The sequence below is a fragment of the Periophthalmus magnuspinnatus genome, chromosome 23 (genome assembly GCF_009829125.3).
Source record: "Periophthalmus magnuspinnatus isolate fPerMag1 chromosome 23, fPerMag1.2.pri, whole genome shotgun sequence".
In the NCBI taxonomy this organism is placed as follows: domain Eukaryota; kingdom Metazoa; phylum Chordata; class Actinopteri; order Gobiiformes; family Gobiidae; genus Periophthalmus; species Periophthalmus magnuspinnatus.
The window spans coordinates 19673619-19701242 of record NC_047148.1 but is presented as its reverse complement, the minus strand read 5'-3'; the positions used below and the strand labels follow the sequence as shown (position 1 = coordinate 19701242).

At 38.6% G+C, this 27624-nt stretch overlaps 3 protein-coding genes across 3 annotated transcripts; 1 reads left to right on the top strand and 2 right to left on the bottom strand.

The window, feature by feature from the left end:
* Window positions 1-12079: 12079 nt before the first annotated feature.
* dolpp1 (dolichyldiphosphatase 1) lies at window positions 12080-14801 on the bottom strand. Its single transcript, XM_033990230.2, has 8 exons — window positions 14647-14801; window positions 13927-14027; window positions 13741-13825; window positions 13445-13544; window positions 13260-13358; window positions 12892-13020; window positions 12703-12792; window positions 12080-12627 (listed from the first exon to the last, which is right to left on the bottom strand). The coding sequence occupies exons 1-8, from the start codon at window positions 14720-14722 to the stop codon at window positions 12591-12593; spliced, it is 717 nt and encodes a 238-aa protein (XP_033846121.1). The 5' UTR covers window positions 14723-14801; the 3' UTR covers window positions 12080-12590.
* A 2485-nt stretch (window positions 14802-17286) lies between these two features.
* Window positions 17287-24908, bottom strand: miga2 (mitoguardin 2). Its single transcript, XM_033989629.2, has 16 exons — window positions 24801-24908; window positions 24082-24314; window positions 23759-23957; window positions 23554-23669; window positions 23363-23477; window positions 23166-23293; window positions 22894-23011; window positions 22626-22732; window positions 22136-22248; window positions 20187-20259; window positions 20008-20094; window positions 19822-19920; window positions 19536-19670; window positions 19406-19459; window positions 19210-19326; window positions 17287-19129 (listed from the first exon to the last, which is right to left on the bottom strand). The coding sequence occupies exons 2-16, from the start codon at window positions 24175-24177 to the stop codon at window positions 18929-18931; spliced, it is 1758 nt and encodes a 585-aa protein (XP_033845520.1). The 5' UTR covers window positions 24178-24314; window positions 24801-24908; the 3' UTR covers window positions 17287-18928.
* A 492-nt stretch (window positions 24909-25400) lies between these two features.
* On the top strand, window positions 25401-27612 carry st6galnac4 (ST6 (alpha-N-acetyl-neuraminyl-2,3-beta-galactosyl-1,3)-N-acetylgalactosaminide alpha-2,6-sialyltransferase 4). The gene is made up of 5 exons (XM_033989632.2): window positions 25401-25680; window positions 25759-25902; window positions 26204-26613; window positions 26686-26793; window positions 26875-27612. Exons 1-5 carry the CDS (start codon window positions 25579-25581, stop codon window positions 27059-27061), a joined length of 951 nt encoding a protein of 316 aa, XP_033845523.1. The 5' UTR covers window positions 25401-25578; the 3' UTR covers window positions 27062-27612.
* The last annotated feature ends 12 nt before the right edge of the window (window positions 27613-27624 follow it).

The window sequence follows — 27624 nt, the reverse complement described above, 5'->3', positions numbered from 1 at the left end:
GAAACATTTTTGACACAGGTGCAAATTTTGGTTTAGTCCATGTGCCGCCTATCAAATAATGATGTAAACTATTGTGTTTGGTATCATTTTGTCTTTCATTTAAGTCCATGTGTGACAGTCTCTGATAATTATTGTGGTAACCACAGTGTGAGTAAATCTTTTTTACAATTTTCACCCGATCTGTTTTACTCCTTTTGTCCCTGAAACCTCCAGAAACATTATAGACACACATTTGTGATAATAACCTACTCTCTCATCTGAGGATTTAGAAATAAACATCTCCTAGATAGATGCTCATATATGAAACAAGAATTACATTGACATAGTTGTGATCAAGCTGTCACCGCCTGTTCTCTTTCTTTCAATTCAAATAAATATATTTATATTAATGTTCAGTTCTGGCCTCTGAACTTTTTTTTATTTTTTACAGTTAGTACTATTTTACTATTACTAATGCATCCATCCACATCAGTCAGTCAGTGAAAAACAGCAGTGGTTATCAGTACATCTTAGTCCTCTCTGTCACCCAATTCCCAGAAGTGTTTTCACTCTCCAAAATCTCTGTGCCCGCTGTCAGCATTCCAGATGAGATCCTCACAGATCCACATCTAGGTTGACGTAGCTGTTCTCCCACCAGCTTGGCATCGCCAGCCTCAAAACGGCACCTTATCACTCGCAAACTGATGGTCTCGTGGAGCGCTTCAACCAGACCCTCACGAGCATGTAGCAGTGATTTGTTGCTGACACTGGGGAGGACTACTGACTGCACAAGCTTCCATAGGCTTCTCACCTTTTGAGCTGTATAGGTGAGATGTCCAGGGCCTGCTGGACTTACTCCACAAGACCTGGGGGATCCACCACTGAGAAGGAAATGGAGAAGCACCTGGCTACTTTTCTGGACCAGGTGGAGCTTAACTCGCAGGAGGCTTAGAAAACACTAAAAGCTTGGTACGATCGGCAGGCCCACCACTGCAAGTTCAAACCTGGTGAGAGAGTCCTACTTTTCCTTCCATCCTCATCCAACAAGCTTCTGGCTAAGTAGCAGACTGTCGTTTGCAAAATGGATCTAGTCAATTATGAAATTATCCACCCAAAGAAAAAAGGAAAAAACATACTTACTTGTGAACTTGCTGAAGCTGTGGAAGGAATGGTCCACCCGAGTTTCAGTCTTTATGGTCCAGAGAGGAGACTTGAGGAAGTAGGAGGAAGATGTGGACACCACTCTAGAGTCTCTGACAAGCACTCCTCCACCATCGCTCACCTGACATCTGAGCAAACTAAACTTGGTTTCTGAGTTTGACTTAAGCCATGCCGCAAATCGACAAACTACTGGAAAGAATTGGAGCTCAACATTGGGCCCTGGATAGCCTTTGCTATTACCTCCTTGGCCGAAAATTTGAAGTAGAGACTCTCACTTGGATCAAATCTATGAGGGACCATAAAAGCCGTATCTCGCTCTCAACCATTCAAATTCATCACTTGACACAGGACAGAAAAGACAAATGTTGACTGCATATTAAAGTTGCCCCACAGCGTCAACCTTCCAGGGAAGGGAGGGAAAGGATGATGTGACGGCGCAGGTCCATCCCTAAGTCCGCTGTCCTCAAGGAGAGGATGCGAGGGCACACGCACCCGGCTCCAAATCAGTTCTTTGTCAAACTTATATTAAACTACACCTCCTCCATGGTGTGTTTTGGCATACCCGGACAGATCCACACCGGTAGTTTAAATCCACCAGTTGTGCAGGATCCGATGGTCATGTGAGCCACAAATAAATTGCATGGACATTTATTTGTATTTTCTGCTGATTTGACGTATTCTATGTGACTTATTGATTGTGTATTAAAGCTATTGTCTCTAGGCAACATTTGGCACATGGAATATTAGCCATTTAATAGTAGAAATGGTGTAAATAATATTCTCAGTGTGTGTTATGGAATGTGGGAGAGGCAAACGGGAGTATATGGGTGCGCGCTGCAGCTCTGCAGCCACGCTCCAGGTTACAGTGGAGAGCGCTTGTGCTGAGAGACTTGTTGATTTTTTTCTTGCCTCTACATAGGACTTTTAAAGGACTTCCACTGTAAATAATATTCAAACACATTTGGCACTTTTTTCTGCACTCTGGGAGAGTACGATAATGTGGTCTACCTTAAATGTAACCTTATTTTTATTAAAGCCACAAGAATGGACACATGATCCAAAGCTAAATCAAAGAAGTTAAAGTGTCTGCGCAACTTAAGGAAGTAAAGGCACTAAAATCTGTGTATACTGTATTGGTGATTTAGCCACATGTTAGTCCATTATAGGGCACCAGCATCTCTTGGACACCAATTGATGTAGATGGATGCATTAGTAAATAATAGTAAAAAATAATAGTAAAATAGCACTTATTGTCTAAAAAGTCTTACAAATTAGAATCAACCCATTAAATAATGATAAATATAAATATATTTGTTTGAACTGAAAGAAAGAGAGCAGACGGTGATAGTTTGATCACAACTATGTCAATGTAGCTTTTGATCATCATCTTATTTACCCAATGGACGTGCAAAAAGCCAAAGTGAAGGGAGATTGGCCCTTTCTGAATCCAATTCCTCCTCCCCTTTCCTACCCACTTCCACTAACTCCTCACTGAAGGCATTCACTCGTACAGACAAGGCACACCCCATGGCACAGCCCACAACTGACGCAAAGGTCAAAAGTTTTACATTTTGATATAATAACAGTATTCTTTATTAGTCTCACAGTGGAGAAATGCTCTTGCTGTGACAGTTCTTAATGTTAAAATATGTTAAAATATGTAAACTATAAAGCATTTAAGATGCACTGCAGCAACCCGTAGACAAAAAATCATGGTGACATTAAGGACATGTTGCACAAATGGGCTTTTTAAATGATTTGTTTACGGTCACAGAGCACAAAGATAAAATGTGTGCGTGTTTTAAGTGCACTTGCGCACAGTAGCTCAAATAATGTGAGTCAAATTCATTCATCTCGCAGCGATATTTTCCAGTGTCAATAAAAGCGTATTTGATCTCAAAGCTATTTTCTTTTTAATTTCTAAAGTCTGTGAGACAGTAATAAAAGTCTATTTCTCTGTCTAAATAAGCATGGAACTAAAGTTGGTGCTGTTTGATTTACACTATTCATCCAAATGTAACATCCATTGTAGGCTGTGCAGATTATACATCTGGCCACACACTCCATCATACCACTGCTACTCGGCACGAGTGTCTGGCTCACCTTTACACAGGAAGGATAGAGTACTCCAGTGACAGTGACAGAAGAAGAGCATCAGACCGATTGCTGGATCAGAATGAAAATACACGTACTTAAGTAGATGCTATTAAACGTACGATTTATTTACTGAGGGTGTAGGCTTTTGTCAACGACTGAGAGCTGCTTCACGCTGTGTGCACAGCTGTAGACTGAGGTATGGTGTGTAAAGAGGGCGACTCAAATCATCCGTCTCCCATAGCTCCAAGTTGAGTTCACTCAACCATGGACTTTGATGTGGAGGGCCACAGGTATCTCACAGCACTGATACTGTCATTTCAGAGTTCCTACTACTACTACTACTGTTCAATCTCTACATGCTGCCGTTAGGCCAGTTAATATGCAGCAATAATGTGTCCTACCACAACTCTGCAGATGACACTCTATGATATCTATGTTTCACTGCAGCAGGTGAATATGGACCAGTGGATTCACTCTGCCACTGCATCCAACAGATCAGTGTGTGGAGGAAAAACAAGTTTTATTCAGCTAAACTCAGACAAGATTGAAGTCACAGGCCCTACAGAAACAAAGAGCAGCAGTCACCTCCAGTCTCTCTCTCTAAACCAGGGGTGTCAAACTCAAATTCAAAGAGGGCCAAAATTTAAAACTGTGACTAAGTCGCGGGCCAAACTAAATATTTATTGAACAATTTCAGAAGGGGTGGATGAAATTTGCGTGAGGCGTCAGGTAGCAGATGCTAATGAGTCAACAGAAGTGGTGGGAGCCGGCGCCAACACATTTGCAAAGCATTCTGGGATTCGTAGTATTAGAGATGCATGTGCTATACGGTCGCGTCAGATGGCGGGCCAGCTCGAATGTATATTTGATATGATTTCACGGGCCAAATATATTTATATCAAGGACCAAATTTTTCTGACACGTCTGCTCTAAAAACTTCAAATCAGGCTAGATATCTAGGGGTAATAATGAACTCAAACTTGAACTTTAACAGCCACATCAAATCAATACCATCTGCAGCTTTTTACCAACTAAAAACATTGCAAAAATTAAAGGTTTACTGTCAAAGCCAGGCTTGAAGAGATTTCTTCATGTATTTCTCTCCAGTAGGTTAGACTACTGTAAGGTCCTGCTCACTGGCCTCTCCAAACGAGCCTTAAGACAGAACAGTACATCCAGAACACTGCTGCTCAGGTCCTGACTAGAACCAGGAAGTACAAACACATGTGTCCTGTGCTCAGGTCTCTGGCTCCTGTGGCTCAGAGAATAGACTTTACAGCAGCTCTGTTTGTGAACAAGTCTCTCCGTGGACCAGCACCAAAGAAGATCTTCCACACGTTAGAGCCACACGAACCATCTCACACTGTTGGCTTGTACCCGGCATCCGGCAATAGCTGCTTAAAGTTAGCCACAAGTGACTGAGAAATATCCCTGCAGAGGAAGCTGATGAACTCAAAAAGTCACTCGAGTAAGTTGCGGCGATTCGCAGTGATCAAAAAAAGATTCTGGCCACTATGGAGGAAATCAAACAATTGCGTAAGGAAAACAGTAAGAAGGACGCGTGGATTTCGCTCCTGGAAAGGAGGGTGGACGAGCTGGAGCAGTACTCCAGGATCAACAATGTGGTCATCTCGGGTCTCAAGATCAAACCCCGGTCATATGCAAAAGCAGTGGCCACTGACAACAGCGGGGGTGAGCCCAGCGAGGCCGAGGAATGCTCCGCGGAACAACAGGTGGCGGCTTTTCTGCGGTTGAGGGGCATCGCTGTCAACGTGGAGGACCTGGAGGCATGTCACCTGCTTCCAAGGAAAAGAAAGGACGACAAACCAACAGTGATCCTAAGGTTTATAAACAGAAAGCAAAAGACAGCACTCATGAAACAAGGACGAATGTTGAGAGGCACGGAGGTCTACATGAATGACCATTTGACATCGAGGAACGCAGAGATCGTCAGGAGGGCCAGGCAACTCAAGAAACAAAGGCTGATCCAAGGTACATGGGTCAGACACTGTAAAATATTTATAAAATTCAATGGCTCACCAGAAGAAGCAAAGGTGCTGGTGGTGAAGGCCCTTAGTGATCTGGATCATTTCAACGGAGCCCTAGTGGGATCCCAAGTGACCTCTGGGTCTCACAAGGTATGATATCTGTCACATCTATCACATCACTAACTGACATTAATCTTTACTACTTTAAAAACAACAATGAGTTGTCACATAACATTAGAGCAAAGACTGAATAGCCTGGATCTATCAGAACTGGACTTGTTTGGCTACACAGAGCACAATGAACTGGACATGTAGCACTTGACTTTTCCAACATCAGTAGCACTGCCTATACCTCGCAATAGAAATGCACAGACAATAGTGAGGTCATCTAAGCGTGTATAATGTATAAATGACAGAGAAAATGCTCCTGAGATAAAACGTGCTTTTATTTTGGTCTGAAAAACATTTGAACTCTAAATACATTAGACACTTTTACTCACTGGTAAGTTCAGAAATAAACTGCACTAATTAAACACACATTATTACATGTCTTAGGATACGACATGAAAATGACCATATGTTGATTAAAGTTTGATTTATTTTTTTTCAATTAATTGAATAAAGCAGAGCCAGATTTAACCTCAGGGGCCCCTAAGCAAAATTTGGCTTGGAGGCTTTTGGCACTTGGACTATTCATGATTATTACAAAACATGACGCACACAGCTGCCCACATCTGCACTAAATGTGACGTGTAATATGCGCATCACACAGTAAAGTGCAAAGGGTAAGGATACTTTTCAGATGATCAACCAGAGGGGGCACAACATTTGGTACATTACAGACATTTTAACAGTTTCCTAGTGCATTTTAATGTATTCCAGCTGGCTCAAGAGTGACAACATTTGTGTGTTTATGTGGTAGTGCCACACCAGGTCCCTAAACGCGCTCTGTGAGGGTTTACAAATGAATACTTCAGCGTAACACTTTGATTTATTCATTACAGCCTGAATATTACAGACTCGCCATCTTTGTATCATATTAGGACTTAAAACTGCCATGAAAACCTCACTTCATGATCCTGTTATGTGTGTTCAAACTTACAATAATCACGTAAATAATTAGCAGATGATTAAACACGTTAATATGCGTAAAATATGTGCGCAAATGTACGAATAAATTAGCGCGACTCGTTAATTATGCACGAAAAGGCGAGCGCACGTGGCTTTGTCACTAAACCTGCAAAGGCAAACGAAGCTCTGCACATTTTCAACACCACCGCAGCCTCAAGGGGATCAATTCTTGGCGTGAGACAAAGACAACAGACAAATGTGTGGTAAACTTACATTGCGCTGTCCCGGAGTCTTCGTGCTGGCGCTGAGGTGTGTTTGTGTGAAGTAAACCAGAGGCCTGTTTTTTTTTTTTTTGTCCTAACTACATGTAGACTGACAGACAGAGAAGACAAGAGGAAACTACGGGGCCTTACGCAGCTGCGGCGCCCATGCGTAAAGGAGGATCCGGCTCTGGTAAAAAGACACTGGCGCAAAAGGGAATGTTGGAATTTTCAGGGGACTTTATAGCCTATTTTAATTTAACACTGTCAAATATTTGCACAGCACAAATATCCCACTAAAACAGCCCAGGAGGGGGCGGTATAATGCACCAGAGTGTCGGCCTCCAGTAAACTCAGACAGAAGTTTGGGGCAGTGAAGTGCGCGTGAAAGTGGAGCTGGACACGAGGATGAAGGGACGTCCGAAGAGGACTTGGGAGAGGGAGAAGGAGCTGGTCTGGGAAAGGTCCGTAGTGAAGGAGCTGATGCACTGCTTCTAACTGCTCCTCACGTCTCCTCACGTATCCTCTCTGCTTCTCACTTCTCCTCATTGCTCCTCACTAATTCTCACTTCTCCTGACTGCTCCTCACGTCTCCTCACTTCTCATCACTTCTCCTCACTGCTCCTCACTAATTCTCACTTCTCCTCACTGCTCCTCACTTCTCACTGCTCATCACTTCTCCTCACTTCTCTTCACTTCTCCTCATGTCTCCTCACGTCTCCTCATGTCTCCTCACAGCTTCTCACTTCTCCTCACTGCCCGTCACTGCTCCTCACTTCTCCTCACTGGACCTCACGTCGTACTTCTCCTCACTGCTCCTCACTTCACTTCTCCTCACTGCTCCTCACTTCTCCTCACTGCTCCTCACGTCTCCTCACAGCTTCTCACTTCTCCTCACTGCCCGTCACTGCTCCTCACTTCTCCTCACTTCTCCTCACTGCTCCTCACTATTCACTGCTCCTCACATCTCACTGCTGCTCACTGCTCCTCACTTCTCCTCACTGCTCCTCACTTCTCACCACTTTTCACTGCTGCTCACTGCTCCTCACTTCTCACTGCTCCTCACGTCGTACTTCTCCTCACTGCTCCTCACTTTTCACTGCTCCTCACATCTCACTTCTCCTCACTTCTCCTCACTGCTTGCTCCGTTTCAAACAGCACCTAATGTGACAGCTCCTTCATGGGAACTTGCAAAATGAGGATTAGTGCACAGGGAAAGGAAGGAGGAGGCTCCATGGATGAGCGGAGGGAAATGGAAATATGCAAAATATATAAAATCGAGGGAGTGCAGACCTACGCACTCTGCTTCATGAAAGGCTGTAGGAAGTTTGGACCTACCACTGAGCAGGAGATGGCCCAAGTTCAGTTCTGGATTATAAAAGATTCAAACTTTACTCTGAAATAAATATTAGGCTAGATCAGACAAATGACTGTTGATGATATGATGAATTAGTCAAGTTTAGAGACATTACAGACAGTGCAGTCAGAGCAAAAGGTAGGAAAAGGTTTTCCATTATGTAGGCCTAATGTTTTCATTTATAAAGGCATTTTAACAACAAGAAAGAGCTGGGATTTTTTGATAGGCTAACTTATTTAATAGGCTGTTTCAAATACTAAATTGATTAAAAAAATACAAAATAAAATAAGAAAACAGTCTTAAAAATCAATCAATCTATTTTCTATTTTTGTCTCATTATTCTCACATTTATCAAATTCAAGTAAACTCACCACAGCAGTAAAGTTAGTGAGAGAAGTCTTTATTTTTTTTCTCAGTGCAATAATAAATGGGCCCACCAGCACTAAGACTCAGCAGGAGCAACAACAGGTGATTAAGTAATTAAGTGGGATCACAAATAATCCATCCAGACTGTCATGCAATGTGAAAATAGGGATTCAAACACACCGCTCATAACAAAGGCTTCTGTGTAAAATTATTAGTTTTATGTAACAGTTGCTCAGATGTAAAATGTGTGAGTAAGAACAAACGGGATAAACAGCATGTGCTCTATGTGTGTACAGCCATCATTATTCCCTGGAAGCTCCTAAATCTCTATTTATATTTATTGAGGGATTTGGATTCTTTTGCTTGGGCAATGTAATAACACCACAAATACCATCCACTGCGCAATACAAAATTCATGAGGGACAGTCGCTGCAGAAGAAAAAAGAACAAACATTAAGGTGCGTGATGTTATATAAATGTGAAGAGAAAACACATGAGAAAGTACAAGCAGTGTGGTCACTACTGACACAGTTTTGAGGAAAATAGGTCAGTTTTGTTGCCAATTGAGCTTGTGTAATTTTTAGGTTACATTTACTACAAACTCAATGATCTTGGCATAGGAACTACACTACACTACTACACTCTTATTGTAGGCTTTGGTGGTGGCAGTAAACGTAAATGTGTAGTCACTGGGCATCATCTGAATTAGTGAGTTCTGCACACGTGAGGAAGCCGTCAAACGCAGGGTGATCTGGGAGACAAAGAATCCTCAGTACTTACGGTAATTATATATTTAAAAAATGCACAATAGGCTTGAAACAATTCATTGGATAATTATGGCTAGTCAACTATTAAAATAATTGTTGATCATTTTAATAATTGCCGGTCGTTCTGGAGTATACTGACTCAAAAAAAAACTAAACCTATGATATTAATCAATAGGGGTGGGACGAGACACAATTTCCACAAGATGAGACAACACATGAGATCGTGTCCACAAAAATGAGACAAGACAAGGTTTTATTCTTTGCTGTCACTATGGCACTACTTTTTGGACCTTTGGCTTCTCAAAAGGTGTAACTCCTTAGAAATTAATCCTTCTTTTGTCCAATCTAAATGTAAAAAGGTAAGAAAAACATCTCACAAGGTCATTTTCCACATGTGTGCACAATCGTGTGGCAATTTTGTCTTTTGAGATCTTGTGGCACAAAATCCTGTCGCATCCCTATCAATAATACATGTTATTTGTAACTGTATAAGCCTTTAGTTTTTATCCATCTTAATAAAACACATATAATAGATTGACTAGTCAATTTATCAAACTAAGAACTAATCAACTACTAAACTGTTATTTGTAGCCCTAATAATTTTGAAGTATCTGTTCCACTCCTGTTTTTGAAGTGTGAAAACAGCCTGGTGAAGTTAAGGTACGTCATGATTTGGGGCTATGGTTTTTAACTACAGTCTAAAGTCTGGCTGGGCGACCAGTGATGACACACAAGCAGGTGCCTAGAAGCAGATGTTGACCACATTTAGTTTTTGGGAACAATATTTGATATAAATAGTGGCAGAACACAGCTGAGAAACTGTGTCAGTGTTTTATCCTCTAAAATATTCAACTAAGTGCAACTTCCACTGTGCATAAAAATAGACATACCGGTATTCACCAGCTGGCCCAGGAGCAGGACCTAACTCAAGTCTAGCTCTGCTTACTGCTTACGTATCCTTACCGATATATTCTGCCACAAATAAAATAAAGGGGTGGCAGATGTTCTGTCTCATATAAATACTTTAAGAGACTTAAGTCTCACAGCAGTGAATGTAAATCCTGGCCTGTTACATCCATGTGAAAAAGGAAAGAATTGCAATGTCAGCCAAATAAGATAGAGAAGATGAGATGCATTATATTGAACATTTGACAAAAGACAATGAGCTTTGTGCCAAGAAAATTAAACTCTTCCATTTAATGTCCTCTAAGTGGCTGCTTTGTCCTTGAACTGCTCAGTGCTGTTCAGAGTTTCATCCATTCCACCTCAGGACTACACAGTGTGTGCTTCCCTCTGGTGTAAAGTTTGTGCTAATGCATAAAGAATAATGTGAAAGTAATTTTAAAGGCATTTATTTTCTTTTGTGAAACATATTTGAGTCCCTTGACCATTTTTTAAAAAATGCAAACGTGTGAAATGCAATTCTAACAGTGCTAGTGCATGGCGTTCTGCTGTATACTCATGTTCTTTGAATTGGTGGCAGTACCAACATTACTTTGCCTACTTGAATGATGAAATAATACCCATTAGCTGGCTGAGGTCTACATCTTCATATTATATTTTTACATAAAAAGTACCAGCATTTAAAACCATAAGGGAGGTGACCCTGCTGCACTGATCAAAATCCACAGGTGTGGATTTCATTCAGTCAGTTATCCCCAAAGAGAAGAGAACCCCCAAATATGTCCTAAAAATTGCCAGGTAAAATCCTGACTTTGAAGAATACAAAAAAAAAAAACCCAAAAAATAAAAAATTAAAATAAAACATAAAAATCAAACAATCAAAATATATAAATAAGGTAATTACAATTTCACTTGAGTAAACTTTCAAATACTCCAAACGGAGTTTCTTTGTGGTAGAGGGTGCCACCTGGTGTCAGAGATGGGAATATTTTTGTCCTTCTTGCAACATTTTTTATAGAACCTTTTAGGTTACATATTACAGTATCTTAAGCATGTTGAACTAAATACTCTATTTTTTATTATTAAAAGATGAAGACATCCGTACTACAGCAAGTATGTTCTTTTGTTTTTTTTAAATGTTATATGTGGAATCTTGGATTTGATTTAGATTTGTGCTTTTGAATTTCTTTGCCTCATGCCATCAATACAAATAAGGGATTTATGTGTCACAGCACATTTGTGAATGAAAACATTCTCAATGCTTTAATTATTTTTATGCCATTAGTTGGAGCTGTAATAAACAATAGTCAGCCTATATTTATAGTCTGCACAGACTTAAAAAGAAACACATTTTTTTTTTTATACATAAACACTCATTTAATTTGTCCCAATATAGATTACACATGGAAAAAGAGAAGTGCTTCCCTTTAGATCTAATGATATGACAGTTTAAGATCAGCTTGGGGTCCTCACTCAGCTTTTCACATCAACTGTTATGGTCAGTGAGGATTTAAGCTTAACAGGATGCTACAGGTGACCTGAGGATACATTTTCTTTTTCTTCACATCAATACCTAAAGAAAATATAGTTCCTCTGTGGTCATTCGGCATGAGCCACTAGAAAATATGGAATGTTGTGTTGGATGCAAGTAAAACAAAACATTTTTCTGCAATAGCAGATAACAACAAACTGCGGATAACCCTTCCTTAGAACTGTTCCCAAGCTGCTACTGTATGTGAGAATAAGAAAACATTTCAGTCCAGTGTGTTTGACAACAAAAATAACTGAAACCTATAGCTGTGAAGTCTGCTGTAAATTCCTAGTAATAAAAGCAGAAACGGATCCAGCAATCAAGGCTGTACATTTAAACTGGTTTCAGGTTAACTTTGAAGTCTCGTACTACAGGAATGACAGTCAGAAAGCAAAAACTAATGAAAAATACAGGGTCATAACATTGAACTAGTGTCACTTGTTTCCTTAAATGTATATTTATCAAAGTGCAAAATTTCATTTATAATTTCACTTATAATACATAACCAATTATAGGAATCATTTATGTTTTTATATATATATATATATATATATATATATATATATATATATAAACAATAAATCCACAAAACCCCGCGTCACCTGTTCCACACGCCCCATACCAAACATGTTCCATCAGCTAACCAGTGAAATAAAAAAATAATAAAAAAAGGAATCACTAAATGCATGCTGCAAATACACCCACCATTTTCATTTAACAATGCTTATTTTGCCTTTTGAATTCTTACAGTACACCTTTACAGTCAGCGTACACCTTGTTTGTTTTCTTTCTTTCCTTCTTTCAATATAATGATGTATAATTATAATTATATATTAATTTATCATTAAATAGGATACCTCTCATACAGTCTTGCATGCATGAAGAGCATTTTGGCCAAGCTGTAAAAGAAAGAGGTGTGTGGACGGACTTGCTCAGACTTAAGTCAATGAAAGACTGGAGGCACACTTTAGCAATCTGTAAACTGTTGTGCCTTTACTTGATAGCCCAAACAATAACGCTCCAGTGTGAATTTCTTCTTACTTTTCAATTTATGCAACTTGGTGTTTCTCTATGATGTGAAACCAGGAGTCACCAAATATCTTCAGTACATCACTGAAGTTTTGTTCCAAGCTTCCGTTGTCTATTCCTAAAATAAAGAGTTTATTGTTTATTTTAAAGAAAATACAACACATATTCTGATATGCAGAAAGCAATGCATTACCTCGCCTCTGATCGTGTGACTGTATACTCAAACCATAGAATGTTGGGGATCAGGCTTGTGTCTCGCACCAGGAAGTATTCTGACAGTGGCCTGTTAAAGAAAATTGAAAAATAAAAAAAAATTGTGGATTAGATAGACATCCCTGGTGACAGAAAACTGGAGCAGAAATGAAATGAGGCCACTTCATACCAGGCTGCTATTTTAGGGAATAATGGTGTCAGCACCTCTTGTGTAAAGAAGAACCATATTATACCGATTGTACTACCAGCAATTCCACCATAGAAAACCTGGCCCCATGTATGATACAGCAGATAAACCCTGGAAAAATGCAAACAAAGGTTACACATGTTTTATTATTACACATTTATTTTTGTATACACATATAAATATACAACAGCTCTTCCAAAAATAATATAAAGGTTAATTACATTAAAACATACCGGTAAGTGAAAATAAACAGCTCTAAAAATAAAAAGCTCTAATAATTTTTTGAGCATCTAAATATTTAACCTGTGAGTATGTTCAAAGTTAAGTAAAAAACATGTTCCGTAACATACCTGCTGTAGGACACTGATAAAGCAATGCCCAACAGTATGATTGACAATATGTGCCTCCACAGCAGATCCACACATCGAGCATTGTTTGTTTGATGCATTCTGACAAAAAAAATGTTTGATATGAAGGTACTCATTAAGACAAAGAAAGAAAATGATGTTATGGTAATGTGATTTGACCAATATACCTCAAATAAAGAAATAGGAAGAAGTAAACAACAAAGAACCAAATAAGCTGAGAATGACTGGAAGGCATTCCATACTCAGTGGGCACATTGGAGTGAGATCCTGCAGCAAAAAAAAAAAAAAAAAAATTATGAGAATTATTTTAAGTGTCACATTAATTTAATTTTCCTCTGACTTCAGGATCTGGGGAGGTATGGCACAACATAATATTAGCACACACATACAAATGTGAAATTACAAAGGACAAAGGACATTGGGGCAGTTTTCAACTATGCAAACCAACCCTTCCAGCTCTCACCTGCACATGGGCGAGGCTCTCGGAATATGTGCTTGAGCAACCAGTTTACCCCTTCATTAAGAAGGATTCCAGTGAAGAATGATATCTGTTGAGATATGTAATTTTAGTCACATCTATTGTGTCACTGCCTGGAAAAACGCCAACATACCTTATTAAAACTGAATACACTATTGATGAACAACTCACTGTGTGTAATTCCCGCTTGAACACTATGAGTGTAACAAACCCCACAAGAATAGCAATGGGCAGCAAGCTGATGTAGGCCAGCACTTGTCCTGTCAGATCACCTAAATGAGAAGAACATCAGAGAAAGTTCAGGCTAAAACAAGCATGAGACACTGGACAACTGGAGAGGTAAGTAAGTCTTACATATGCCATTTATTGATTACCATTACTGTTATGTTTAACAGCTGGTAAACTAAATACTTTTCAGACGATTGCTTTAACACTGACCTAAAACAAACTATCAAGACTACTGAGTTGGCAACGGTGTTAGCCTTTACCAAAAGGTGTCGTAGAATAACAATAAATCTCGAGAAGTGGCATGACGTTCATCTTGAATTATACTTCAATGTGTGTAATTATATTTTTGCCAGTTATTTATGCAATACATATTTAATCGATCCAAACAATAGGTCAAACTGAAGAAAAAGAAAAGAAAAAAGCAAGCTAGCTAGCCTTTATTGTGGCCATAAGATGCAGACTGCGCATGCGTGAACGTCTCACTATTTGGCAGTCCGTGTACGTTGCTTGTTGGCTGAGGCACTGAATGAGATCGCACTATTTGGCAATAACAACGACGGCTGGGTTCATTCAGCAGCCGCAAAACAGACGAATCACTCGACATGACCAAACACGTAATAGCTAGCTGAGTAATGGCTGAGTGGAAATATTACATTTACTTACCATCAGCAAACTCTATATGTGTCAAAGATATAGACCGCCATCGAGGTGGTGCCGAGCACTGTTCTTCCAACGCCATCTTACCCGGACACAACCGGGCAGTGAGTGCGCCCCGCCCCAGACACGTGTGGGACCAATAGAGACAGCAGCCGGTGTTCAAACAGGCCCAGCACCGAGGAGGCTGACCAATGGCAAGCACGCCTGCTCAGATATGTAGCCCATAGAGAAGAAATATTGAATGAATAAAACAGGCATTTGGTTCAGTTGCACTGGTGGGTATCATGCATGGAACAATGTTTTTATTATTATTTATTATTTTTCTTTAAGACTGGATTACTTTTAAGGCAAGACAAGGCAAGGCAAGTTTATTTGTATAGCACAATTCCTACACAAGTTAATTTAAAGTGCTTTACAAAATAAGAAAAACATTAAAATCACAATACAACAAATGAAATCATAATAATTACACATAATCATCATAAAATCAACACTAAATGAGAAAAGTGCAGAATAAAAACTTTTCAGTCATTTGCACAGCTAAAAAGAACTGTTTGGAGCCTAGATTTAAACATTATCAAAGTCAAGGCCTGTCTCACATCTTCACTAAGATTGTTCCAGGTTTTAGCTGCAGAAAAATGCTGATTCTCCAGTTTAGTCCTGACTCTGGGCACCAGCAGGAGGCCGGTCCCTGAAGTCCTCGGAGTGTGAGATGGTTCATATGGCATCTAAGGGAGATGTACTTTGGTGCTGGTCCATGGAGAGACTTGTTCACAAGCAGAGCTGCTGTAAAGTCTATTCTCTGAGCCACAAGAGCCAGAGACCTGAGCACAGGACTTATTTGTTTGTACTTCCTGGTTCTAGTCAGGACCCGAGCAGCAGTGTTCTGGATGTACTGCAGCTGTGTTACAGCTTGTTTGGAGAGGCCAGTGAGCAGGCCATTACAGTAGTCTAACCTACTGGAGACAAATGCATGGACAAATCTCTTCGAGTCTGTTTTTGACAGTATACCTTTGATTTTTGCAATGCTTTTAAATGGTAAAAAGCTGCAGATGTTATTGATTTGATGTGGCTGTTAAAGCTCAAGTCTGAGTCCATTATTACCTCTAGATTTCTAGCCTTATTTGAAGGTTTTACAGAGAGAGAGACTGGAGGTGACTGCTGACACTTTCTTGTTGTTTCTGTGGACCAAAGGTCATGACTTCAGTCTTGTCTGAGTTTAGCTGGAGAAAGTTGTTTTTCCTCCACACACTGATCTGTTGGATGCAGTGAGTGAATCCACTGGTCCATATTCACCTGCTGCCAGTGAGACATAGATCTGAGTGTCGTCTGCATAGTTGTGGTAGGACACATTATTGCTGCATATTAACTGGCCTAATGGCAGCTTGTAGAGATGGAACAACGGGGGTTCCAGGATTGAATCCTGGGGCACCCCACAGGGATGTTTTATCTGAGACACACGTTCCAATTTCTGCAAAGAACTCCATGTTTTCTAGATAGGCTTGAACCACTTTAGTGCAGCACCAGAGACACTCACCCAGTCCTCTAGTCTCTGTAAGAGGATCCCATGATCCACTGTGTCAAAGGAAACACTCAGATCTAAGAGGATCAAAACTGAGATTTTGCCTGCATCATTGTTCAAGCGGATGTCATTTGTCACCTTTATAAGAGCAGTCTCAGTGCTGTGGTGGGGTCTAAAACCTGACTGGAAAACATCGAAGGAGTTGTTCATTTGGAGAAAGTTAATAAGCTGTTGGTAAACAACTTTTTCAAGGACTTTGCCTAAAAATGGCAGATTTGAGATTAGTCTGTAATTGTTCAGTATTGTAACATCAGGACTGCTCTTCTTTAGGAAAGGCTTCATAACCACAGTTTTCAAAGCTCTTGGGAATGTTCCAGACTGAACTGACATGTTAACTATGCAAGCGAGTGGTGAGAGCAAACTGTTGAGCACACACTTTAGAAGTTTAGTGGGTAACACATGGAGGCAGCATGTAGATGAACTCAGACTGGTGACAATCTCTTGAACAGGTTTGTCAGTTACAGGTGCAAAGTGGGTCAGCTCTAAGTGTCTAGGTTGCAGAGGTGTTATTTACGTCGTGGAATTGATGGGATTTTTAATGACCTGAACCTTGTTATTAAATAATACTGCAAACCCATTGCACTTAGATGTGGAAATTAGTTCTAATGGCAGTGGAGCTGGAGGGTTTGTTAATCGGTTCACTGTTGCAAACAGGACACAAGAGTTGTTACTGCAACTTCCAATAATGCCAGAAAAATGCTTCTCCCTCGTTCTACATAAACTGTGATTGTACCTGTACATCTTTTCTCTGTAAATCTCATAATGAACCTGGAACTTTAACTTGCACCATTCCCGCTCAGCCCTCCGGCACTCCCTTTTCTGTGCCCTGATCAAGTCATCATTCCTCCATGGTGCTTTCTTAAACCATTTTAACCGTCATCGGGACAATGGTGTCCAGAACATTCAAAACACTCGGAGTTACAGAGTTCAACAGTTTTAACACAGCTCCCAGACAAAGGGGCAAGTCACTCATTCAAGTAATATTTTAAAGCTGAACAATCTGGAGCCTCCCTTGTAGTGATTACATATTTTATATGAAGAAAAGGAAATTACATGACATTCTACATGGTTGTTCTATGATTTTCTTTATTATGTTGATTTGACAATTTCAAAGACGGCACATTAGAAAAATCAAATATTTTGATAACAAAAAATAGGATTTAATTTAATATACACTTGGTACTGGCATAAGTAGACAAAAAATAAATAAAAGGCAAACATGGGATATTTGTAACTCTGCTCTTCATATTATGATTTTCAATTTTCAAATATGAAGAAGGCAAGGACAGTCAAAATTGTGTTTCTATTTGTGTCTAAATGCAGATTTTACAAATGCAGTAAGACCATTGTAATTCTTCACATGCAGCGGAGCAAGGCCTGTGAGAGGATTTGACAAAACAACTCATTCTAAACATTTACTTTTTCTATTATGTTGCAAAGAAAAATAGAATAAACCAGAAATCATACATTTGGAGTGGAGCAACGCAAAATACTGAAGGCATTCCCATGATGGTATTTTCCAATAAAGTGCACCAATGTTTAAAGTTAAAGGCTTATCACATGTCCTACAGTTAATGGGTGAAAACGAAAATGTGTCAAAATTCTGGAAAGAAATAAAGTACATGGATTTTAGGCGTTTAATTAACATTATTTTAAGACTGTCACCCTCAAAAATTAGTTCCTTAGGCCAGAGGTTTGGTATTGAAAATTTAACTTACCCTTGATTATTATTATTTTGTTGTACTAAATTATAATTCTTAAAACAATAAAAATCAAGCTGAAAACTCTCTTCCGAGGTAGATGCATATCAAAATATCCCCATACTATAATTCTTTCATATTATAATTTCAATGAATACATACATTTCTTAAATGTGTTTGTCAGAATGTTATAAGCCTATGCCGTTTTCCAGTGGTTTATTGACCCCACATCATCACTGAAACTATATGATTCTTCTTTAAAAGTCACACGCACCTGTCAAAAAGCCAGGTTTATATGATGCATATGAGTCTAGTTTTTGTTCATGAACAAAAGGTAATTTAGCTGAAAGAAGTATAATTTATGGGGCGGTTTGTTTCCTGTATCAAAGTAGGATTTAACGCACTGGAGTGTGCAGTGCGTCCATACATGTGCATTGTATTGTGATGGTTGTATTGAACGATTGAATATAATATTGAATATTGTTGCCTCCCTGATTAAACATTGCAATAATATAATTATTGCAATAATAAACATAGTTATCCAATATCACCTTTTTCTTATATTCTGCAGTTGTACATGAGACCGTCTCTGGTTTTCCATATGTGGGTTAGGTTAGGTTGTGTGTTATAGACCAATTAGTTTTGGGGTTTTTTACATAATAAAAATCTGCCATTTCAGGGTTGTTCAAACATTTATGGGTGGATATGTTCTTTTCAACAAATAATTATGTAAACTACCTTTAAAAAAGGCAAAATGGTTGGTTCTGAAATCTACACAATTATCATAAATGCCAGTGATTGCATGTTTAAAATTATATGACCAATACAGCAGTTTCATATAGGACAGCATTGATTCATATTTGAAAGATATTCAAGTTCCTGGTGACACTGGACATTTAAAAATATACTTTGCAGAGATAGATCTATGCTTTGAAACCTTTTGTTCATTTGTGACAAACTCCCTACATTCAACCAGTTGTGGTGCAACAGTATTAAAGAACCAACATCAGTGAATGCCACAAGTTTCCTCTGTTTCTTGGGGCAGGGCACCATTGAGCTCTAGAAGACTTTCAATTCCCAGATACCCCAGTAAGATTTCACTGCGGCGGTGAGAGAGGTTCAGTATGTCCTCAGACAAACAGTTGGCAGAGGTGAAGCGGACTTTGTCGTGATCAAACATATCCTTAAGATATTGAACAATTTGTTGCTATAAATAAGGAAAACTGTTTTAGTTTCAAGAGCAGTAGGTATATTTTAAGAGCCTTTGTTTCTGTTGTAGCGACTCACCTTAAAAATTGTGCACACTTCACTTAGATGCTGCCTTGGCCCTAAAAATCCAAATGCTAAGACTGGGCTTACGTGTTCTGATATGGCATAGAAATGTGAGATGAACCCATCAGGAACCTGAAGAAAAACAAACAATTAAAAAAAGCATGAAGCCATAAATAAAAAAAACCAAAAAAACAAATTTGCTACAACTTACCATGAGAAGACGTCTTTTCGCTTTTAAGACTGACCAACAGGCAGTGGCCAAAGCCTAAGAAACAGCAATTTGTGACATAGTACAAAGAGAATGATACTCACACAACAACAGCTTTATCACTTTTTATTACCGTCTCTTTAAAGCTGTCAGACAACCAACGATTCCTAAGCACGGCCACTACAGAGGAAGGAGGGTTTTCCAGGTCTTCAAATGCATCCATCAGGATAAAGTCCAACACTATGTCGAAAAAGTTCATGCACACCACCTACAGAGACAACACCGATTCACAAGTTAAAAGAGGTGGAAATAAACAAATAATATAGTGTTAAATTTGACTGTTACAAAAAGTGACTACAGCAAAGTATATAAAAAATGACAATAACTTGTTAGTGTTTGTCTTTTTAAACATTACTCACTCCACGACCCTCTAACTCCATCTTAGTGATGGGCCAGGTTTCCTCTCTTTTAGTGTAAAGCAGCATATCTTCATAGCTTTCTAAAAATGCTTTAGGACTCTGAATTGGGGAAAAACAAAACACATGATAGATACATAATGCATTTCATCCAGCGAACACACACACAAAAAAAAGAGGAACACTTACTTTGTTTGCCTTTACCATTAGCCCAGCAATCATTTGTTTCCCAGTCTCCATGAAAAAGGTTCGATGAGTTTCATCCAACAGAAGCATCTATTCAAAAATAAATACTAGCGTAAAACTGGACAACACGTTTGCTGATATAAAATAACAAATGATAATTTGCATAATAAATAAGAACAGACCTGGAATGCTTGTCTCACACAGTGAAGTTTGGCAAGAAAATCTTGGTCACTGTAACATTCAAGTAACTCTGTCCTGTAATACAGAATCAAAATATATATATTCATACATACATGTGTATATATATATATATATTCATACATACATGTGTATATATATATATATATATATATATATATATACACATGTATGTATGAATATATATATATATATATATACACATGTATGTATGAATATATATATATATATATATATATATATATATACATACACATGTATGTATGAATATATATATACATACATACATACATACATACACTCACCTAAAGGATTATTAGGAACACCTGCTCAATTTCTCCTTAATGCAATTATCTAATCAACCAATCACATGGCAATTGCTTCAATGCATTTAGGGGTGTGATCCTGGTCAAGAAAATCTCCTGAACTCCAAACTGAATGTCAGAATGGGAAAGAAAGGTGATTTAAGCAATTTTGAGCGTGGCATGGTTGTTGGTGCCAGACGGGCCGGTCTGAGTATTTCACAATCTGCTCAGTTACTGGGATTTTCACGCACAACCATTTCTAGGGTTTACAAAGAATGGTGTGAAAAGGGAAAAACATCCAGTATGTGGCAGTCCTGTGGGCGAAAATGCCTTGTTGATGCTAGAGGTCAGAGGAGAATGGGCCGAGTGATTCAAGCTGATAGAAGAGCAACGTTGACTGAAATAACCACTCGTTACAACCGAGGAATGCAGCAAAGCATTTGTGAAGCCACAACACGCACAACCTTGAGGCGGATGGGCTACAACAGCAGAAGACCCCATCGGGTACCACTCATCTCCACTACAAATAGGAAAAAGACACTACAATTTGCATAAGCTCACCAAAATTGGACAACTGAAGACTGGAAAAATGTTGCCTGGTCTGATGAGTCTCGATTTCTGTTGAGACATTCAAATGGTAGAGTCAGAATTTGGCGTAAACAGAATAAGAACATGGATCCATCATGCCTTGTTACCACTGTGCAGGCTGGTGGTGGTGGTGTAATGGTGTGGGGGATGTTTTCTTGGCACACTTTAGGTCCCTTAGTGCCAAATGGGCATCGTTTAAATGCCACGGGCTTCCTGAACATTGTTTCTGACCATGTCCATCCCTTCATGACCACCATGTACCCATCCTCTGATGGCTACTTCCAGCAGGATAATGCACCATGTCATAAAGCTCCAATCATTTCAAATTGGTTTCTTGAACATGACAATGAGTTCACTGTACTACAATAGCCCCCACAGTCACCAGATCTCAACTTGATAGAGCATCTTTGGGATGTGGTGGAATGGGAGCTTCGTGCCCTGGATGTGCATCCCACAAATCTCCATCAACTGCAAGATGCTCCTCAATATGGGCCAACATTTCTAAAGAATGAATCAGCACCTTGTTGAATCAATGCCACGTAGAATTAAGGCAGTTCTGAAGGCGAAAGGAGGTCAAACACCGTATTAGTATGGTGTTCCTAATAATCCTTCAGGTGAGTGTGTATATATATATATATATATATATATATATATATATATATATATATATATATATATATAAATAAAATGATTGTAAGATAGATAGATACTAAGCCCATCACATGATAGATTAACAAAAATAAAGGTTTTAGTATGTTACACTTACTTACAATTATGTCTGATCAGGCCGGACTGGATTTGAGTAAAGCATTTAGTTCTACTCCTTTATTGTAAAAATGTATCAGCATTAGTTCTGTAGTAAGTAAGTAATTAGGTAAGTCACTTAGGTAACATGGACAAAGATTTCCCCAAGATTTTAGTTCTGATCAAGTTCATTTCTTTCAGTAGTCCAGCCTACAAGAATGGCTAAACTAAAGTCTTCTGTCAATGTTTCTGAAATGGGAGTGGGTTTTGATGTGAAAATTTGAAGATTCCATTACCGTAATGATCTGAAGGCTACTTTTCCCTCCCGTACAAGAGAAAGAGCTTCCTCATAAAGTGCCGCTGGCCTTAGTGGTTGATAGACTTGTTCTAGTGTTAAAGCATCAAAAATCTGCGGAGAAAAAAACATCATGTGAATTACAATCAAATTAAAACAAACACTAAAATACACTGTATAATTGTAGTGCAATAGTGTTTAAACACCGGAATTTATAATGTTCTTGTTTTTTTGCCGGATATGTAACGAATGTCGCTTGCAGCCATATCGAATCTAGTCAATAATGTAAAATTCAAATGAAATTTGCATTCACTCCCTCAATATAAGAACTATCCCAACCTTAGCTGCTACAAATTACATTGTACAACAAAAACTTAATTACATTGAGTGCAGAGTAAGGCATAAAATGGGAATCAATTATACAATATATTGCATATTATTACATGACAATAGTCTACTTATACTTAAAATAAGGAATAAGGTAAGATTACCTCTGCAGCAGAGAAGAAAGAGTCATCAGAAGTTACAGTAGTTGCATCATCATCTTGGAGCCTGTGAAAACTTTCCACACAAGGCAAGATAAGAGTGCCTTCACTTTCTGCAAGCAGGACAGCAGAAGTCGAGAAGTTATTTAACATTAGGAGTCAAATAAAATATGTACTTCTTCTACAATTGACAAAGTACTACAAGACTATGTTGTTTTTTATTCTGCAGTATCTGCACATCCTGTGGCAGCATCTTATGAGACTGCTTGCTTACCAAAGTCTGCCAATACACTATCTGCTGGAATACTGCTCCCAAAATCCTCTTGAAGATGATATGCCCTATGTAATAGTGTCTCCAGCTTCTCTGCGAACACTTTGTTTCGAGTTTCACTCTGTAAATATAATAACAAATACAAGTAACCATTAAAATCATTCATTATTAATTATAATAATAGAAGATAAACACTAGGAGATAAACCACACATAAGTAACAGAAGAATCCTATAAGGCTTATGAACTGAAGAAATTTAAGAGCAATTTATTTACCGGAGCAGGTTGTTCATGCATTGCTCCTCTCAAAGCAAGGCTGTTGTTGCTGGAGGTGGACTCTGTGCCGTGACGTATGTTCAGTGCCTGCTCCCATTTTCGCAGAGCCTCTTCAAACAACTCCATTCCTAGAGCAGTACTTTGTTGTATTAAACAGATACATTGTAAGAAAATGTAACACAATAGCATGTGTATACCCATTAAGTAAAGGTTCTCTGCATTTGCATCTTCTACTAATGATCTTTCTTCTGCAACAGTCTCATCCTCCAAAGTCGGTTTTGCTGACTGATTTGGAGAGCTTGGTACTCGCATCTGAAATAGAAGCACAGACAAAACTGAAATTAATCAATGATCTTAAATTAAAAATGCAATATATAAGAAGTCTTACAGATGCCAGACTATGTGAAGAGCTTGAATGTTTACTGGGAGCAAGTGAAGATATTCCACTCATAGTGTCATTGCTGCGAGTGCTGGGGCTCATCATTTGCCGCCCTGTGGGGGGACCTGAACAAACAAGGGAAATATTTTCCATCAAATGTACTGAATAATAATAAGCTTTGCAATGACTAAGTTTTTCTGGCAATCATACACACCACGCTTTAGTGATGAGGGCCGGCCTGCTTTAATCAGAGCATCTGGAATTCCTACAGTCTTCTGGGTTTCTTTTGCTTTTCTTTTTCTCCCTCGTCGTTTTAGCTGGTGAGCAGTGAGAGCCAAGGCCACACTTCCAAGTGCTGTAGCAAACAGCACCTTCTTTAGGTTTGGAGTGAGCTTAAGTTGTGAAAAAACTGACTAGAAAACAGAAATATTGTAAAATATACTTGAGAATTTGAGCAGTTATACTGTTACAGTTAATCAAATGACCATAGGTAAATGATATAGACCTACAGTTGACACTGGGTGCAGAGTAACTCACCTGTCCAAATGCAGAGTACAGAAACACAGGGATCTCTGCTACAGTCATGGCCAAAGCATGGGCAATGGACATCCCATCTGAACGTTGGATTGACATGGCTGCAAACTAAACTTCAAACACCTTCACATGCAGTTAGATGAATGTCTCCTTTCTCAGAGGTCAGCCACAGGGCTTCTGAAGTTCACGTGTGAACTCATGGCTGTAGTCCAGCATTAGACCAGCATTTTAATTTACTAAGAAAGAAAACATTAGAGTATAAAAAAAACACATATCGACACAAAAATAGAGGGTATACCGTGATTGTAAATAAATTGTTATCATAATCTAGTTAAATCTTAAAAGAATGTGAATTGCACAGTAATGCGTACAGTACTAATCTAACATTAGATGTTAACAAAACCACAGTAAAACATAACTAGAAGAAATTAGCAATGCTGAAAACTAAATGCCTTTAGCTTTGATCTTGAGAAAACACATTTTATTTTTAACGTTTGCTGTTGACATCACGACATTTTAAAGCACAGACCAGATAGATTGAGCAAAATTGGTTGACTTTAGCGGTAGCATGGTGTTAGCCTAGCTCTGACCTGTCATGATAGCGTCACTATATCACTGCTTCAGCCTGAAATTATAAGCATCTGGAGTGACTTCAAGCACTGCCCCAAAGCTCACCAGACACAGCTCATAACGTTGTCATTAATCAGATACAAGTGACATACCGTAAGCATTTAAAGCGCAAAGCAATCAAAGGACATTCAGATTCACGGGCGCTACAGAGGGGCGGAGGAAATCCAACGCCCGGACGAAGCTTATCCGGACGGCGCAAGTTATGTTATACACATCTATGGTTCTACACACAACATAGACTGGATATATACATATATAGACTTCTTTATACAGTCTATGTCTACACGCATCTATAAATCAAAATAATCTACATAATATCCAGAAGAAATCCAGAAAAGTGCTTAAGTGCTACTGGAACCCTAATTGCATATTTTTCGTAAATAAATTGTTGATATGAAATACAAATACCTGGTTTGAATATACATTTTAAGGACAACAAAATGAGACAGATGGTTTCTATACAACGGTAGGAATAAACGCCTATGTTCTCAAAATAGGAAAATTAAGAAGCGGAAGTAAATTTTACGAGTACCTGTGAACTCACCACTTAATCTTGTAAATCTTGAGAATGGCGTCACTGTGTGTGGTAGCTTCCGGTTTAGATTTGGCTTTCAAAATAAATCTACCCAGATTTTGTACAAATAGGTGCCATTTTATTGTTTTGAAATTACACCAGACACTATGATGACAACAGTGTTGACTTGTTTTGACTATGAACAGTCTGGACAACAATTTGGGTGATAACGGTTTAAATGGCTACAGTAGAGCTTAATTATAACGTGAAGATGCCACACAGATGATGCGAACTTTGACATTATCTTCGCGGTTATGATATTATGGAGGAAATATGCGACCTAATCTAGGGTCACAATGAAGTCGAACCAGGTTTTGCCTCTACATGTGTTGTGTAAGAAATTACTGAAAATGGCTTTTTTGGGCACAGGCACACTAAAAAGCCTAATAAAATCACAGGTAATTTAAGTCACACCAGAATTATCTATGTGTATTACAACTGTTGCTTATTGCTGCTTTATTTGTCTTTCATTGCAGTGTTTCCGCTGGCTAAGTCTACTTAGCTTAAGTCTTACTTTGTTGTTTTGGATCAGACAAATGGTTAAACGGGACATTCATGTTGCTTTGCACATCACAAGACCCAGTGGTTATGCTCGAATTTCAGATAGGAGGATGGACCAGGTAAGAAATCAGACAATTTGGCCTGTATGTAATTATTTTTATTCAAACAGACATAGTCCATAGCTTTTTTAAATATTTATTTTATTATTTTATTATTTCAGTTTTTATTTTATTATTATTTTATTTTATTTGTATTTATTTATTTATTTTACATAGTTCATACCATATAATGTAGCCAAGCCCTTACAGTGGACTGATGAATGTGTTTCTTACCCTGGTGGGCGTGTGATTTATAGGCTTAGGCCTCTAATTCACTTTTCAAAATGAGACCTACTAATTTTTGCCTCTACTGCTTTCACAGTACCTGGACATACACTGCAACTACTGTGCCTTAGTCTCTAGCTCAGGCCAGATGCTTGGAGCTGCTGTTGGAGATGAAATTGATATTAATGAATGTGTGATTAGAATGAACAACGCCCCCACAGTAGGGTATGAGAAGGATGTCGGTAGTCGCACTACGCTGCGAGTTGTGTCTCATACAAGTGCACCCTTATTGATTAAAAATGAGCACTACTACTTTAACGAATCTGCCAATACTACTTACGTATTTTGGGGGCCTGAAAGGAACATGAGACAAGATGGGAAAGGAAGAGTTTTTAATGCTCTTTTGAAAATGGTAAAGAAATATCCAGAAGCCAAATTGTATGCAGTGACAAAAGAGAAGATACAGTATTGTGACAACGTGTTTCAAAATGAGACGGGAAAAAACAGGTAGGCTAACAAACCTGATTAATGCATGTAATATTTATACATATATGCTTATAATCTTTCATGTATTTACAGAATGAAGACTGGGGCTTTTTTGAGCACAGGGTTTTTTACAATGATTCTTGCTTTGGATATATGTGATAGCATTAATGTGTATGGAATGATTGATAATAACTACTGCAGGTGCACACATCTACTTTATTATGTCGTTATTATGTTCTTGCCCCAAGTTAACCGTCCTTTTTCTTCTGGGTTCTTTTACAGTCGAGCCAATCACAGTGTTGTTCCATACCATTACTATGAGAGCAAACTGATCAATGAGTGCCGTATGTACAATGTCCATGAGAACACCAAACGAGGAGGACATCGCTTCATCACTGAAAAAGCCATCTATGCCAAATGGGCAACACGTCACAAGATGCAGTTTAAACATCCATCGTGGAGGCTGTAAAGCAGATGATTGCAGATCTGTGATTGTATTCCGAACTCTGAACCAATGCTTATTGCACCATAATAATAAGCACATATATTGCACTAATATTTTAAGGATGCTTACATTTATAAACTATTTAATTTAGCTAACCTTATCTTCAAAGACACATTGAAAACTGTGTGGCACATCTAATGTGTTCTTTCTGCTGCCCCTGTTTGTATTAATTATTATATTATTATCAATTAATATCTGCCTTTAACAACTCTGAAGGGCTAATGGCAATGATTGGTCATATTAATATGTACAGTATTGTTAATTTATTTGGATTTAATTTGCTGTCAGTAACCAACTGACTACTCTTTAAGTCCTTGTAAGTACATGCAAAGCAGGCTTACGTAACCAACGTTATTTGTTAATTGTAACCTATACACGGTATTACAACTGAAATGTAAATGTAAAGAAAAATTGATGAAAATGAATGTTCTTTTAATTATTTTTGTATTATCCAGACACTGTATTGTATTTTTATGTTGCCATTTACACAAGGTATACAGGAATAAATGGTGTTTAAAATAAGTACA

Bases quoted from the DNA above. Each gene is read 5' to 3' on its own strand.
- dolpp1 (XM_033990230.2), bottom strand. From the start codon at position 14,722: ATGGCGTTGGAAGAACAGTGCTCGGCACCACCTCGATGGCGGTCTATA. The intron at 13,826-13,926 runs GTGAGTTGTTCA...ATATCTCAACAG, and splicing joins TCAAGCGGGAATTACACACA to ATATCATTCTTCACTGGAAT. The intron at 13,545-13,740 runs GTGAGAGCTGGA...TTTTTGCTGCAG, and splicing joins AGAGCCTCGCCCATGTGCAG to GATCTCACTCCAATGTGCCC.
- miga2 (XM_033989629.2), bottom strand. From the start codon at position 24,177: ATGTCAATCCAACGTTCAGATGGGATGTCCATTGCCCATGCTTTGGCC. The intron at 19,921-20,007 runs GTAAGTGTTCCT...TCCCCAATTCAG, and splicing joins TAATGGTAAAGGCAAACAAA to AGTCCTAAAGCATTTTTAGA. The intron at 19,671-19,821 runs GTGAGTAATGTT...TTGTCTCTGTAG, and splicing joins TGGAGTTAGAGGGTCGTGGA to GTGGTGTGCATGAACTTTTT.
- st6galnac4 (XM_033989632.2), top strand. From the start codon at position 25,579: ATGAAGTCGAACCAGGTTTTGCCTCTACATGTGTTGTGTAAGAAATTA. The intron at 25,903-26,203 runs GTAAGAAATCAG...CTGCTTTCACAG, and splicing joins CAGATAGGAGGATGGACCAG to TACCTGGACATACACTGCAA. The intron at 26,614-26,685 runs GTAGGCTAACAA...ATGTATTTACAG, and splicing joins AATGAGACGGGAAAAAACAG to AATGAAGACTGGGGCTTTTT.